The sequence below is a fragment of the Pan troglodytes genome, chromosome 17 (genome assembly GCF_028858775.2).
Source record: "Pan troglodytes isolate AG18354 chromosome 17, NHGRI_mPanTro3-v2.0_pri, whole genome shotgun sequence".
Taxonomy (NCBI): Eukaryota; Metazoa; Chordata; class Mammalia; order Primates; family Hominidae; genus Pan; species Pan troglodytes.
The window spans coordinates 27,730,696-27,745,236 of NC_072415.2; the positions used below are offsets into that span (position 1 = coordinate 27,730,696).

The window sequence follows — 14,541 nt, forward strand, 5'->3', positions numbered from 1 at the left end:
ACCTCTAGGCTTTACCGGCTTGTCAAAGGGGTCGATGGCTCAAAAAATGTTAGAATTCTCATCCTAGTACAACCCCTTAATTTTATGATGCAGAAACTGAGGTTCAAAAAAGTACAGTAATTTACCAAAATCTTCAGTTAATTAGAAGCAGAAGTGGAACTAGGTTATAGGTCTTCCAGTGGCTAACCCAGGATTTTAACTAGGATCTAGACTAAGCTGCTGAAATGAAATAACAAAAGATTTGTTTCTCTCCTGTATGTGAAAGTTGGGTATGATCCAGATGCCTCTTCCTAGGTCCCCTCTATGTTGTTATTGCACTGTGCCCTGGGGTACTGTCCCAGGTTCTCATCCCAGCCTATGGGGAGGAGAAAGAAAGGGAGTGGAGGGGCAGAGGCCGAATTGCCCTCATCACTTCTGCTTAGTGCACACTTAGCACATGCAGACACTTCACAGTGAGGGGAGCTAGCATGTACTGTCTCTTGTTAGCCAGCCATGTTTCCTGCTAACGCTCAGGGGTCCTAGTACTAAAAGGAAGCAGGAAGAATGATTGCTGGGGACAGTTAGCAGGCCACACCACATCAGCATTGAACAGTAAAAATGACCACTAAATTCTGTCCCAGACCGGCAACTGGTATAGATACCTGAATATCTAAACATCTGAAAAGCATATAAGGCTTTCTCCACCACAAAGGCATCATGAAAAAGTCTATATCGTCAGGGAAGACAGGAGCTGGCCTTCTGGGAAAATTGCAGTGAGAACCGACACACTGCAATTAGCAAGTGCGTTCATTTAGCCAAATCACCAGGATCAACCTGGCTAGATGAGGATGAACTAAGCTAAGTCTTTGCTTCCACTTTCCGTTGTTTTACCAGAGCCAGAGAACATCGCTGGCTATTCCAAAAACCTTTGTCATGCTATGGTCCTTCCTTCATGAACTTTTTCTAGGAACCCTGACCCAGTCTAGGGTTCCTCAACATTTCTCAGCGCCCACACCCAGAATGGTGCCTCTTTGCCAGGTTTAGGCCAGACTCCACGTTACTAACTATGGATGGGGCGAAGGTGTTCCAATTTAAAATTTATACTTAAGCCAGCTTTCAAATCCACAAATTAAGGAAATGGAAAGATTCTCAGTTTATCAGAGGTTGATGTGAGAGCATTGAAAAGATAAATAGAAAAGGCAAAATTGGAAAGGTAAATTTCAGCAATTGCATTGTGAATTTTACAATCTTTAGAAAAAGATTTCACTTATAAATGTATTTTAAATGATATATATTAGGTTTTTAAAAGCATATTTTTGAGATATAATTTATATACCATAAAGTTCACTCATGTTAAGTATACAATTTGGTGCTTTTTAGTATATTTACAGAGTTGGGCAACCATTACCCACACTCCACTTTTAGAAAATGTTGACCAGGTACAATGGCTCATGCCTGTAATCCCAGCACTTTGGGAGGCCAAGATAGGAGCCCAGGAGTGTGAGACCAGCATGGGCAACATAGCAAGACCCCATCTCTACAAGAACTGAAAACAATTAGCTGGGTGTGGTGCATGCCTGTAGTCCCAGCTACTCAGGAGGCTGAGGTGAAAGGATTGCTTGAGCCCAAGAGGTCGAGGCTGCAATGACTGGTGATTGCACCACTGCAGTCCAGCTTGGGTGACAGAACGAGATCCTGTCTCAAAAAAAAGAAAGAAAAAAAAGAGAGAGAGAAGAAAAGGAAAGGAAGGGAAGGGAAAGGAAGGAGGAGAAGGAGGAGGAGGAGGAAGAGAAGAAGAAGGAGGAGGAGGAGAAGAAGAAGGAGGAGGAGAAGAAGAAGAAGGAGGAGGAGGAGAAGAAGGAGGAGGAGGAGAAGGAGAAGAAGAAGAAGCAGGAGAAGAAGAAAAAAGAAGAGAGGGAGAGAGAGAAGGCAGGCAGGCAGGGAAGGAAGGAGGGAAGGAGAGAAGGAAGGAAGGAAGGAAGGAAGGAAAAGAAAGAAAATTTACATCACCCCAAAAAGATTTCTCCTCCCTATTTCCCTCTCCCATAGCCAGTCTAGTCTCCCGCAACTACTAATTCACTTTCTATCTCTATAGATTTGTCTTTCTGGACATTTCTGGATCTCTATGGTTTTTTATGTCGGCCTTCTTTGGCTTTACATGTTTTGAGGTTCATTCATGTTGTAAGACATGTTGTTCCTTTTTCTATTAAATTGCATTCCAATACATCGATATGCATCCTTTTGCCTATACGTTCACCCGCTGATGGACAGTGCGATTGTTTTCACTCTTTGGTTATTATAATCATGTGTGTTCATATTTATAGGCCTATATCTTCATTTCTCTTGGGTATCTACCTACAAGTGGAATTGCTAGGTCATATGGTAAATTTGTGTTTAACTTTGTAAGAAACTGCCATTGCTTAAATAATATTTTATTTTTAAAAAAACTTTGTATTCGTTGAGCTGCACGAGGTCACTTCAGGGCATTGTTTTGGAGCTCTGATATTCTTACAGCTTAGAAAACAGCTTCCACACCAGAACGATCAGTGTATAAAGCACCATATGTCTGCAGAAACACATTGTAAAGAGCTGTACACATTTGGCCAAGATTTTATTACATAGATAATATGTGTTCATTGTGAAAAAAATAGATAATATAAATTTAACAAATAAAAAGTAAAGCCATCCATAAGTCTGCCACCCACAGGTATCCAGTGTTATCATTTTATTACATATTCCTTGAGGCTTTGATGTATTCTTTCCTTCTCTTTCTCTTTTCTTTTTTTTCACACTGTCTGTTTCTCTCGCTCTCTCTCATGCAGAGAGAAAGAGACAGAGAAATAATAAAGTGATAAAGGATGTCATTAAAATGTCATGAAAGAAGAATTGAAAATGGCAAATAAGTATATGAAAAAATTTTCATTAGCAATCAAAACAATGAAAATTGAAATGAGGCTGGGCACAGTGGCTTATGCCGGTAATCCCAGCACTTTGGGAGGCCCAGGTGGGAGGATCACTTGAGCCCAGGAGTTTAAGACCAGCCTGGGCAACACAGTGAGACCCTGTCTCTACAAAAAATAAAAAAATTAGCTGGGCATAGTGGAGTATGCCTATAATCCTAGCTACTTGGGAGGCTGAAGAGGGAGGAGAGCTTGAGTCTGGGAGGTCAAAGCCACCGGGAACTATGATTGCCTCACTGCACTCCAGCCTGGGCCACAGAGTGAGACCCTATCTCAAAAAAAGAAAGAAAGAAAAAAATTGAAATGAGATTGTTTTTCCTATCATATTGAAAAGATGTAAAGTTTTTTGAAATCCACTGGGGTAAAGGAATGGAGGAACAGGCACTGCTGCAGTGGCTGGTGAGTATAAATTGGTTCAACTTTTCTCAGGCTCTTTGCCATTAAATATCAAAAACACACATTTCCAACAATTCTAGTTCTAAGAACTAAGGGGACAGAGGTGAAAAAAATGTTTGGGGGAAAATTGGAAGACATATAGATATTCACCAATATGCAAGTTGTAGAGTAAAGTATAATAGATGCTCCATGAAACGATGACATACCACACAGCAATGAAAACCAATGTCTACCCACATGTATTGATATGGAAATATATCAAGAAAAAACAGCTTACATGAAACTATATAGTACAATCACTTTGTTTCAAAAATAATCATTTCTGAGTTTATAAATATAGAATAAAAGTCTAGAAAGATTTAGGCCAGTATGTTAATAGTAGTTATCTCTGGGTTGTAAAAAAGGGATTTTAACATATTTTTTGATTATCATATAGTTCATATAAAATATATATAATACTTTTAAAATAAAGACAATAGAATTACTTACATTTTGCAAAAAGTTATTAATAGTCTGTGTCAGAGGTCAAACTATAAAGAGTAGTAGGCTAATCTTTGCTCTAATAATCAAACTTACAAAAAGTTTGGCTATTTGGAGGGCTGGGAGAGGGAAGGGCAGAGGCGTAGAAGAGGATTAATGTTGTCTGAAGGGTGCTGTGGGCCCCACACTGTGTAGCAGCTGCTAGAAGCCAAATACTATGTTTCCTTGCTTCACAGCTGCCTCTTGTCATCCCAAGTATGTTTTGTTTCTCACACTATATCGTAGCTTCTTGAGAAAAAGAAGGATTATTATTATTATTGTTATTATTTTTGGAGACAAGGTCTTGCTCTGTCACCCAGGCTGGAGTGTAGTGGCGCAATCATAGCTTACTGCAGCCTCTACCTCCCAGGCTCAAGCAATCCTCTTCCCTCAGCCTCTCAAGTAACTGGAAACATACGCCCGCACTACCACACCTGGCTATTTTTTTAAAAATGCATAGAGACAGAGTCTCACCATGTTGCCCAGGCTGCTCTTGAATTCCTAGGCTCAAGTGATCTACCCAAAGTGCTAGGATTACAGGCGTGACCCACTGCACCCAGCTAGGATCCTTATTTTTTAACTTTTGCAGTTAACACCTAGAAGAGTACTGAATGAATGAATGAGAGAATGAATGAATGAAAGAATGAATGCCTGAGTAACTTGGAAGATTGTCAAGCCCACCTCAGTTCCAAGCAATGCTATACAAATGCTGAACAATGGCTCCCTGAATGCCTGCTGTCTGCCAGGCTCCATTACAGTGTATTCCTGCCATCGTGCATCTATGCCATGGATGCCCAGCTCACTGAGCTCTGCTCTATCAATGCAGGGGCTCCTGGTTGTTGTGGTATAGGCTGTTAGCAAAAGGACATGGCTAGAGGTTGCCAGCTATCTCTCTTGTAGCTGATGGCTTTCTAGCAATGCCTCTTTTGCAGCCCAAGCATGTCAGCCTCAGCATCCCCACCTCCTCTGCAGCTCTGCTCTGCCTTTGCCATCAGCAGCCCCACTCTCCGCCATCCAGTGCTCTGAAAGCCTGGAAGGAAAGAAGTGTCTCGCCGGGCGCGGTGGCTCACGCCTATAATCCCAGCACTTTGGGAGGCCGAGGCGGGCGGATCACAAGGTCAGGAGTTCATCCTGGCTAATACGGTGAATCCCCATCTCTACTAAAAATACAAAAAAAAAATTAGCCGGGCATAGGTGGTGCACGCCTGTAGTCCCAGCTACTCAGGAGGCTGAGGCAGGAGAATGGCGTGAACCCGGGAGGCGGAGCTTGCAGTGAGCCGAGATCGTGCCACTGCACTCCAGCCTGGGAGACAGAGCGAGACTCCGTCTCAAAAAAAAAAGAAAGAAAGAAGTGTCTCCTCATCAAAATGCTCATTTCCCACTGAGTGGCACGCAGAGATTCTGCATTAAGTTTTAGGCACAATGAGTTAGTTACATTCTCCTATAGCACTTCTGCAGGAGATATTTGCCTAGATGCTTTCCTGCTGGTTCACAGAGCAAGAAACAGAATGTTCAAAACCCAAGTGGCCTGAGCTCTTCACAGATAATGCAAATCTATTAAATGCAGAAGTAGACAAATATTTCTGCTATGTTATCAAATGTTCTTGTAACTCATAAGAGTTACAGAATGTAGATCATAGGGAAAGAAAGTGTTCGTTTGGTCGACGTGGGTGCTTTCCCTTGAGTGAGTGGCTCCTGCATGTCTCGGCCTCTTCTACTAACTCCGTTTATGAAAGCGTTGGTCAAATGTCAGGAGGAATTGGCAAATGTGGGCCTCCACCCCCAGGGACCCTGCCTCTTGTCTTAATTATTCTCACTTAAAAGGTTACTAACTGAATATTTTCATTCCCCCTTTTCTCCCTCCTATAAACAGCCCTGATTCACTAATTTAGCTGTGCCTGAGGGGCCGTGTGGTCAGGGGATCCCATTTCATAAAAAGGGATTGTAGTGTTTCTTGTATTATCCCGGACTTTTACTAAACTCAGATAAACTAAGCTCAGATGTGAGTATTGCATTGGAGTTCTTTTCCTAAGTGTCTTCAGTTTGGTAACAATCATTTGATTAAAACGAATGTTTTCTCTTTCAAAATGGTAGTGTCTTGCCTAGGGACTGGCAAAGCTCTATGACTCGTATTTTCTTGTGGATGCCTCCAGAAGGGGTATTTGTCTCCCTTGGGAGCCTTTCTTAGTTTTTCTTAGCAACGTTGCACAATCAATGTCATGAGAACAGACTTTCTGGCACAACTGACTTGTCTGAATGCAATCTTCAGCATCTCTATATTAATTTTCTTTTGGAACATTTTGGGCCGCAAGGACCATGAGGCAAAGGTCATGGGTTCTTTTCAGAGCACTTTCTATTTTCTGACACAATGTTCTTCCTGCTGAAGGTGAAAAACACACATTGTTATGTTGGTCAACAAATAGCAAGATTTGGCCGGGTGCGGTGGCTCACGCCTGTGATCCCAGCACTTTGGGAGGCCGAGGCGGGCGGATCACAAGGTCAGGAGATCAAGACCATCCTGGATAACACGGTGAAACCCCATCTCTACCAAAAATACAAAAAGAAATTAGCTGGGCGTGGTGGCGGGTGCCTGTAGTCCCAGCTACTCAGGAGGCTGAGGCAGGAGAATGGCGTGAACCCGGGAGGTGGAGCTTGCAGTGAGCTGAGATCACACCTCTGCCCTCCAGCCTGGGTGACAGAGTGAGACTCCGTCTCAAAAAAAAAACCAGCAAGATTTGATGCTTGCTGCGTTGGGGCCAAAGATTGAGCCACTGTGATGATGTGGTAAGAAGCGTGTGCGCTGAGACCTGCCTGCCGACTGACAGCATGTCTGAGAGGGTTAATGGGATCCTTCTCTGTCTCCACAGATGCTGATGCAGAGATTGAAGGAGCCCCAGCTGCTCCCTTGGATGTGAAGTGCTTGGAGGCCAACAAAGATTATATCATCATCTCCTGGAAACAGCCAGCTGTCGATGGAGGGAGTCCTATTCTCGGATATTTTATTGATAAGTTAGTGCTTAGGCTAACATCAATTACAGTTATTTGGTCATAGAGATGCGTGCTTGATTTCTCCCATCATTTCTAGTGGAAATATTTTCTTTTCTGGCTTTCCTCTCCTCCTGTTTCTATTTCTGTATCTCTCTTCATCTTTCTTTTTCTCTATTTGTCTCTGTCTCAGTCTCTCGCTCTCTCTTTCTCTCTGTATGTATATATCTACACACACATATACATACATGCATATATACACATACATATAATGGTACCTACATATATTTATAAAATGGGTATATATACCCATTATAAATATGTGTGTGTGTGTGTGTGTGTGTGTGTGTGTGTATTGAGTAGGTACTTAGAAAGGCTGATTTCTAATTGAGTGCTTTTATAGCAGTTAGTACCTGCAGATGGAGTGAGTCACTCCCCAGCAGACAAATGTGACAGCTCATATCACAGTGTCACAAAATTCATCTTTGGAACTTAGGTAAATAGGTAGGTAGATATATATATATATATATATATATATATATATATATATATTTCATTTCCAAGATGGCCTCTGTTAGGTCTCTATTAGGTCTACGAATTCATAGCATTCTTGCCAAATTAGTAACATGAGGTGGTAGTCAAATTCAAAAAATTCTTTTTTGGAATTTAGGTAAAAGTTCCAAAAATGAATTAAATATTTACCTAAATTCCAAAGATGAATTTTTTTTAATTTGGCTACCAGCTTATGTCACTAATTTGGCAAGAATGCTATGAATTTGTAGACCTCATAGAGGCCACCTTGGAAATGAAATCATTGGAATTCAGCATAATGTCCATATTCCTAATATGTCAATAATTTAAGAATATTTACTTTGGTAATACTACCAAAGTCTTATTTCTACCTCAGGATGTGTTTTCAAGTTATACAAAGAAGTAACAACAAAAAATCAATAGAAGCAAATTATTCACTATCTATAAGTTCTTGTCTATATTCTCCAAAACTTAGAGGCTCTGATATTTATAGTAACTGGGCTTTACACATTAATTATGACATGAGTTTGGACAATACAGACAGCAAATTTAGATTTGGCCTAAATAACATTGTTCTCTGACTTGGTTTCTATTCAGATCATTGTTCCAATTCTCTTTTCATTTTTGAGCAATGAAATCTCATTGTAGAAATCACTAGAGATGGATAATCTGTGTCATATTAGCACAATGGGTTTGCACCAAGCGTATGTTGAACTTCGCAGTACATAAATACATGCAATTGTGCTCAGAACTGTTTGTAAGAAATATTTCTAATGAATTATATACTATTTAACCATCCATGTGAACTAATGCTTCCACAACATTTCATCATTTAGTAGTGATGAATTGTGAAGGTTTGGATATATTCTTTTTTGTGCTTTATTGTCTTTGGCACATTTCCAGGGGATTTTTAAACTTTGACCAGTGAAAGGCCAGGGACAATAAGTACATTTTGTTCTCCTCTGGCCTTAGTCATAGTGAAAATACCCACCTTGTGGCTATTATTTATTAAGCATTTACTGTGTGCATGGCACTGTTCTAAACACTTCGCATATATTAACCACTAACCCATAACCACCCTTTAAGGTCGTTGCTATTATTTCAAGTAGGAAATGAGGCCCAAGACCACATATCAGTGAGGAAGCACTAACTCACCTAAGATCACGCGGGTAATAAGTAGCAGAACTAGAATTCAGATGTGAGCCTGGCTGTAGGTTTGTGTTCTTTCTGCTCCAACGTGCTGCGGAAAGTGTCAGGAGCAGTGAGTTCCACCTTTCTTTCTGCCCACATGAGGTTAGGAAGGATGCTCTAGTGTCACTGGGTCACCATAGCAGTATCTGCACAGAGAAGAGGCTGAGTCCTGGCAGAATCTCTGGAGACAGGTGTAGATTGAAGAATTGTCCTGGCCCTATCAGCTTCTGCCACAGCCCCACCTCGCCAAACCCCTAGCAGCTCCAGAATTTCTACCAAGGAGGATTAGGGGAAATGATGGAAGGCAGGGATTGAAGCCACATTTGACAGCACTTTACATAAGGAAAGTGAGGAAGTTGTCTATTCCACTTTACATAAGGAAATTGTCTATTGTCCATATCAAAGAGAGGAAGGTGATTGTGAGGAGGGGAGATAAACCCCCCACACCAGCCACCTCTGTCCTGCCACTGGCAACCCCCACGCCCCTGAGAATCATTTGGGAATTACACATTTTGGACATAGAGCCCATGTTGGGGAAATGATATGAACTAAAAGTACAGCACTCTGCTCATAAAAAAAGTAAGAGCTGCTTAATCCTAATGCTGTAAAATTTAATCACATGTTGAACCCCTAAAGCTTTGTTGATCAGGCCAACAGCATGATATGAGCTGTCATATTTGTCTGCTGGGAATGACCCACTCCATCCCCAGGTACCAACTGCTGTAAAAGCACTCAATTAGAAATCAGTGTTTCCAAGTACCCACTCAATCTGCCCCTGCCAGGACTGGGCATTTCCCCACCTGTCATCAGTCTCTTCTGTTAAAGAAACAAACATCTTCACAATAACCTTCTTACCCTCTACACAGGATGGAATGACCATGAAGTGAGAAAATATGGTGAACTCTTTTCCAAACTACAGTGCAAATAGTTAGGTTTTAAGACGCCAATTTTCTCAATAATGCCTCTGTTTTTCAAAGAAAATACCTAAAGAAGACAAAGAAGTCACTAATGGTAGAATTGAAGGCATCAGCCGGGGAGATGTTTGGGGATCTTCTCCAATGCTAAGATTGGAGATATTTATCTGCTTATCCCAGCAACCCCCAAACCCCTCTGCTTTCTACACAAGGCCCCTCAGATGCCTGCTTTTTGCGAGTTCAGGAAGGACCTGAGGCTTCTTTCCTCTTGGTAAAGAAGACACAGTGCATTTGAATGAAACGGAGTGCCTGCATGCAGTTCACCAGCTAGCGAGCCACACCCGACTTGGATATTTTATAGGGAGAAGATCTGAAACAACTGGGTGATTCTGCAGCTCTGGAGATATTCATTAAGCCATACTTCTTTTCATATTTTTGTCAATCACGCTCATTCCTTTAGGTGTGAGGTGGGCACAGATAGCTGGTCGCAGTGCAATGACACACCTGTGAAGTTTGCTCGTTTTCCTGTCACTGGATTGATCGAAGGTCGTTCCTATATCTTCCGAGTTCGAGCTGTGAATAAAACGGGAATAGGTTTCCCATCTCGAGTTTCGGAGCCCGTGGCCGCTCTGGATCCGGCTGAGAAAGCTAGACTTAAAAGTAAGCACTTTTCGTTTTTCAGGACCTTCCCTAAACCTTTTTAAAATGACTGCAAGAATCAGCTTCATTGCAAGGTTGTTTCTCTCCCTTCCACTAGAGGGAGACAAGAACAAGAAATCCTTTTTTCATCAGAAAATCCGAGGGGGAGAATCCTTCGCAAACATTGCCTTAGCCATTCTCTTAAGGGTTTTATTTTATTTTATTTTATTCAGAAACATTTATGTTGTTAAACTGAGTTCCAGGCATTGTGTGTGGAATGAAGTATGAAAGCAAAGAGGCTGGAGAGCATTTTTATTCCTGTTATTATACATTCCAAAAATAATAAAAATAATTTTCTTTCTGGCTCAAGGTCTATTTCTTTACCTTGGAGTCCACCCTTAGAGCATTAATATCTCAGCACAGTGCGTCTCTCTATATCAAAGGAAAAACAGATAGACAACGTTATATCTAATCTATGTCTGAGTTCTCATATTAGACTGTCAAAAATCATTTTTTCAGGCCTGGCGCGGTGGCTCACGCCTGTAATCCCAGCACTTGGGGAGGCTAAGGTGGGAGGATTGCTTGAGCCTAGGAGTTCTGAGACCAACCTGGGCAACATAGACAGACCCCATCTTTAAAAAAAAAAAATGAAAAAAATGAAAAAAAAAAAAAAAGCCAGGCATGGTAGCACACAGCTGTAAGTCCCAGCTACTCAGGAGGCTGAGGTGTGAGGATCGCTGGAGCCCAGGAGGTCAAGGCTGCAGTGAGCTGTGATTACAGCATTGCACTCTAGCCTGGGCAACAGAGCAAGACCCTGTCTCAATAATAACAATAATAATAATCTTTTAATATATGTAGTCTCCAAGTCTTAATGTCAAAACCATGGTACATGAATCATGCCCTGTAATCATGCCTTGTATTTGTTTCATGGAAACCCATATGGCATCTCCAACAATAGGGAACGTAAAATGACATTATGAGAAGAATTGGATAGTAACATTTCAGGCTTATGCCAGGCTTCTCAACCTTGGGCCTACTGGCATTTTAGGCCAGTAATTCTTTGTTGTTGTGGGAGGTGGCTAGGGGTGTCCTGTTCATTGCAGGAGGCTGAGCAACATCCCTTGTCTCTACCCACTAGATGCCAGCAGTGTCATGGAGACACTACCAAATGTCACCTAAAGGGCAAAATCACCTTTGTAGAGGACTGCTGGTCTGTGCTACATTCACAATGTTATTCTTTACCTTCAGTACGTGTAGTGGCATCGTAAAAGTCTAAATAAAATAATGTCACTGGCTGGGCATGGTGGCTCACACCTGTAATCCCAGCACTCTGGGAGGTCGAGGCGGGTGGATCACCTGAGGTCAGGAGTTCGTGACCAGCCGGGCCAACATGGCGAAACCCCGTCTCTACTAAAAATTACAAAAAATTAGCCAGGCGTGGTGGTGGGCACCTGTAATCCCAGCTACTCGGGAGGCTGAGGCAGGAGAATCATTTGAACCCGGGAGGCAGAGGTTGCAGTGAGCCGAGATCGCGCCACTGCACTCCAGCCTAGGCGACAGAGCGAGACTCCATCTGAAAATAATAATAATAATAATAATGTTACCATTTCCCTGGCAACCGTGTCTCATCAGGCTCCTTGATTGCTCTTCAGTCACTTTTCACCAACCCTCCAACTTCCTGCCCTCCTTTCTAAACTTGCAAATTCCATCTCATACTTTCGTTTGCTCCTCTTTTATCAATTCCAATCAAAATAAGATTTGTTTGAACTAAAAATAAGTTACCTTCTTTACTGCCTTTCTGTTTTTCACAAACCCTGACAAAAAGTCCCCTGGTTAGTGCAAGAGTAGAACCACTCTGTCTTTCTGATGTTTATGGGATCATACAAGTGAATTTCTTCTTTAACTTTGTACCCCTAGCATTCATTTTCCTTGCTCAGGATCTCAACTGATTTCCTTTGGAGATAATGTTTTTCAAAATGTAATGGGAAAAATTTGCTTTGCTGAGCTTTACCGCAGGATCAGCACCCCCTTTCCTCTTTCATCTTATTATGACAATAAATAACTACTGGACTTACAATTGTTCTGGAAATGTTTCTCCCAAATGCATGCTATCCTTCAGAGGGGATGAGCAAGCCTACCTGTTCCAGGAGATTCATATTGAACAGTTAAATGAACACAGGTTACTTACCTAGCTTGTGCAAGTACAGTTCCAGAAACATCTATTCAGCCAGTCCAGGCAGATTCTAGGCTCCAGCAGATTATGAGTCCCTTGAGGACCGGGGCTGTGCTTCCCACAGTGCCCTCTACATGATTGATACCATTCATGGGAAAACACATAAGTCTATTAGTAACAAACCCAGTTGTGACTAATCTGGCCACTTTCCCAATTCATCAGTGCAGCTGATAAATTGCACACTTGTAAACGTTTGTGATCTTATATTTGTCTTTATTCAGGTCGCCCCTCAGCACCCTGGACTGGACAGATCATTGTTACTGAAGAAGAACCTTCAGGTAAGAAGTCTGGTTGCCCCAGATACTATTGCTGATGTTTTGCTAAGCAGTTTGCCTTTTGTTGTGGAGGGTGCAGTGTGTATTGCTTAGTTTGGGTAAGAACATTCTAAAATATCTGGAGATTGTAAATAACTTATGTCAGAGAATCCCATTTTATTTTTAAAGCTTTCTTGAGGTGTAATTGTCATACGGTATACTGCAAATATGTAACATGTACAATTTGATAAATTTTACACATGTATATACCCATGAAACCATCACCATTTTCAAAATAATGAACATATTTGTCACCCCTAAAATTTCCCCCTGCCCATTCGTAATTCCTCCTTTTCATGTCTCCCCATCTCCAGCCATCACTGATCTGCTTTCTGCCACTGTAGTTTACATTGTCCACAATTGTAGATCAGTTGAATCATGTTCATTTTTGTCTGTTTTTCTTTACTCAGCATAATTATTTTGAGACTTATCTACGTTGGTGTGTGTATCAATTCATTCCAAAGTATTTATCCATTCACTGTTGAAAGCTTCTATGAACATTCTTAACTGTTTCTGTGGACATATGCTTTCATTTATATCTTGTGTAAATACCTAGGAGTTGAATGGATGTGTTCTGTGGTAGGTGTATGCTTAATTTTTAAAGGAACTGCCAGCTGTTTTCTGAAATGATTGTACCATGTTCCCTTCCCCTCCAGCCCTACGTGAGAGTTCCAGTTGCTCCCGCATTGTCACTAGCACTTAGTGTGGCCAGTCTTTTCAATTTTAGCCATTCTAGTGGGTTCATAGTGGTATTTCTTTGTGGCTTTGATTTGCATTCTACTCATAATGTCGAGCATCTTTTCATGTGTTTATTTGCCAGTTTTTGTGACATTGGGCATCTTTGTCAAATCCAGGTATTTTTCCTGTTTTTTTCCCCCTGGAAATGTTATAGCATTAGTTTTTACTTTTCACTCTGTGATGCATTTAAAATTAATTTTTTCTACATTACAAGAAGTAAGGGCCTCAATTATTACTATCGTTCATACTTGCATATGGCTATTAAATTATTTCAGCAATATCTATTGAAAAGAGTGTTCTTTACCCAACGAATTTGTCTTGGCACCATTGTCAAATTCAATTGATTACATATGTGTGGATCAATTTCTGGAATCTCTATTGGTCAATTTTTTTTCCCTTCCATCAATACCATACTGTCTTTATTACTATAGCTTTTCTGAGCTTCATTTTTTCATATATAAATTTTAGCATCTTCAAATCAGTATAAGTCTTCTAATCTTGTGTTGGTTTTTTTCCCCCCAAAGTTGTTTCAGCTATTCTGTCTTTACATTTCTATAAAAATTTTAAAATCAGCTTATCAACTTCTACAAAAAACATGCTGGGATTTCAGCTGAACAGCATTGAGTCCTTTGATTTATGAACATAGCCTGTATCTCCATTCATTTAGCTTTGCTTTCATTTCTCTCACCTTAGTAGTAGTTTTAGTGAGCAGGTCCTGCACATTTTTATAGATTTAATCTCATACATTTGTTTGCTCCTCTTTTATCAATTCCAATCAAAATAAGATTTGTTTGAATTGAAAATAAGTTACCTTCTTTACTGCCTTTCTGTTTTTGCACAAACTCTGACAAAAAGAGTATCTGACTTTTTATATATATATATTTATATATAATATATATATTTATATATAATATATATTTTTATATAATATATATAATATATAATATATAATATTTTTATATAATATATAATATACAATATATATTTTTATATAATATATATATTTATATATGATATACAATATTTTTATATAATATTTCTGATGATGCTGTAAATGGTATTGTTTTTTATTTTAATTTGTTTTTATGCTAGTATAAAGAAACACAATTGATTTTTGTATATTGATTTTGTGTCCTGCATCC

General features: G+C 40.4%; 1 protein-coding gene across 3 annotated transcripts in view; it reads left to right on the forward strand.

The window, feature by feature from the left end:
• The window catches only part of MYOM1 (myomesin 1), a 184,316-nt gene that overhangs the window by 85,877 nt on the left and 83,898 nt on the right, over positions 1–14,541 (forward strand). For all 3 annotated transcript variants that reach the window (XM_024350980.3, XM_024350981.3, XM_063795530.1), the window contains 3 exons: positions 6,722–6,863; positions 9,936–10,135; positions 12,569–12,625. In XM_024350980.3, the coding sequence (XP_024206748.3) occupies positions 6,722–6,863; positions 9,936–10,135; positions 12,569–12,625 (399 nt within the window). The remainder of the gene's footprint in view (positions 1–6,721; positions 6,864–9,935; positions 10,136–12,568; positions 12,626–14,541) is intronic.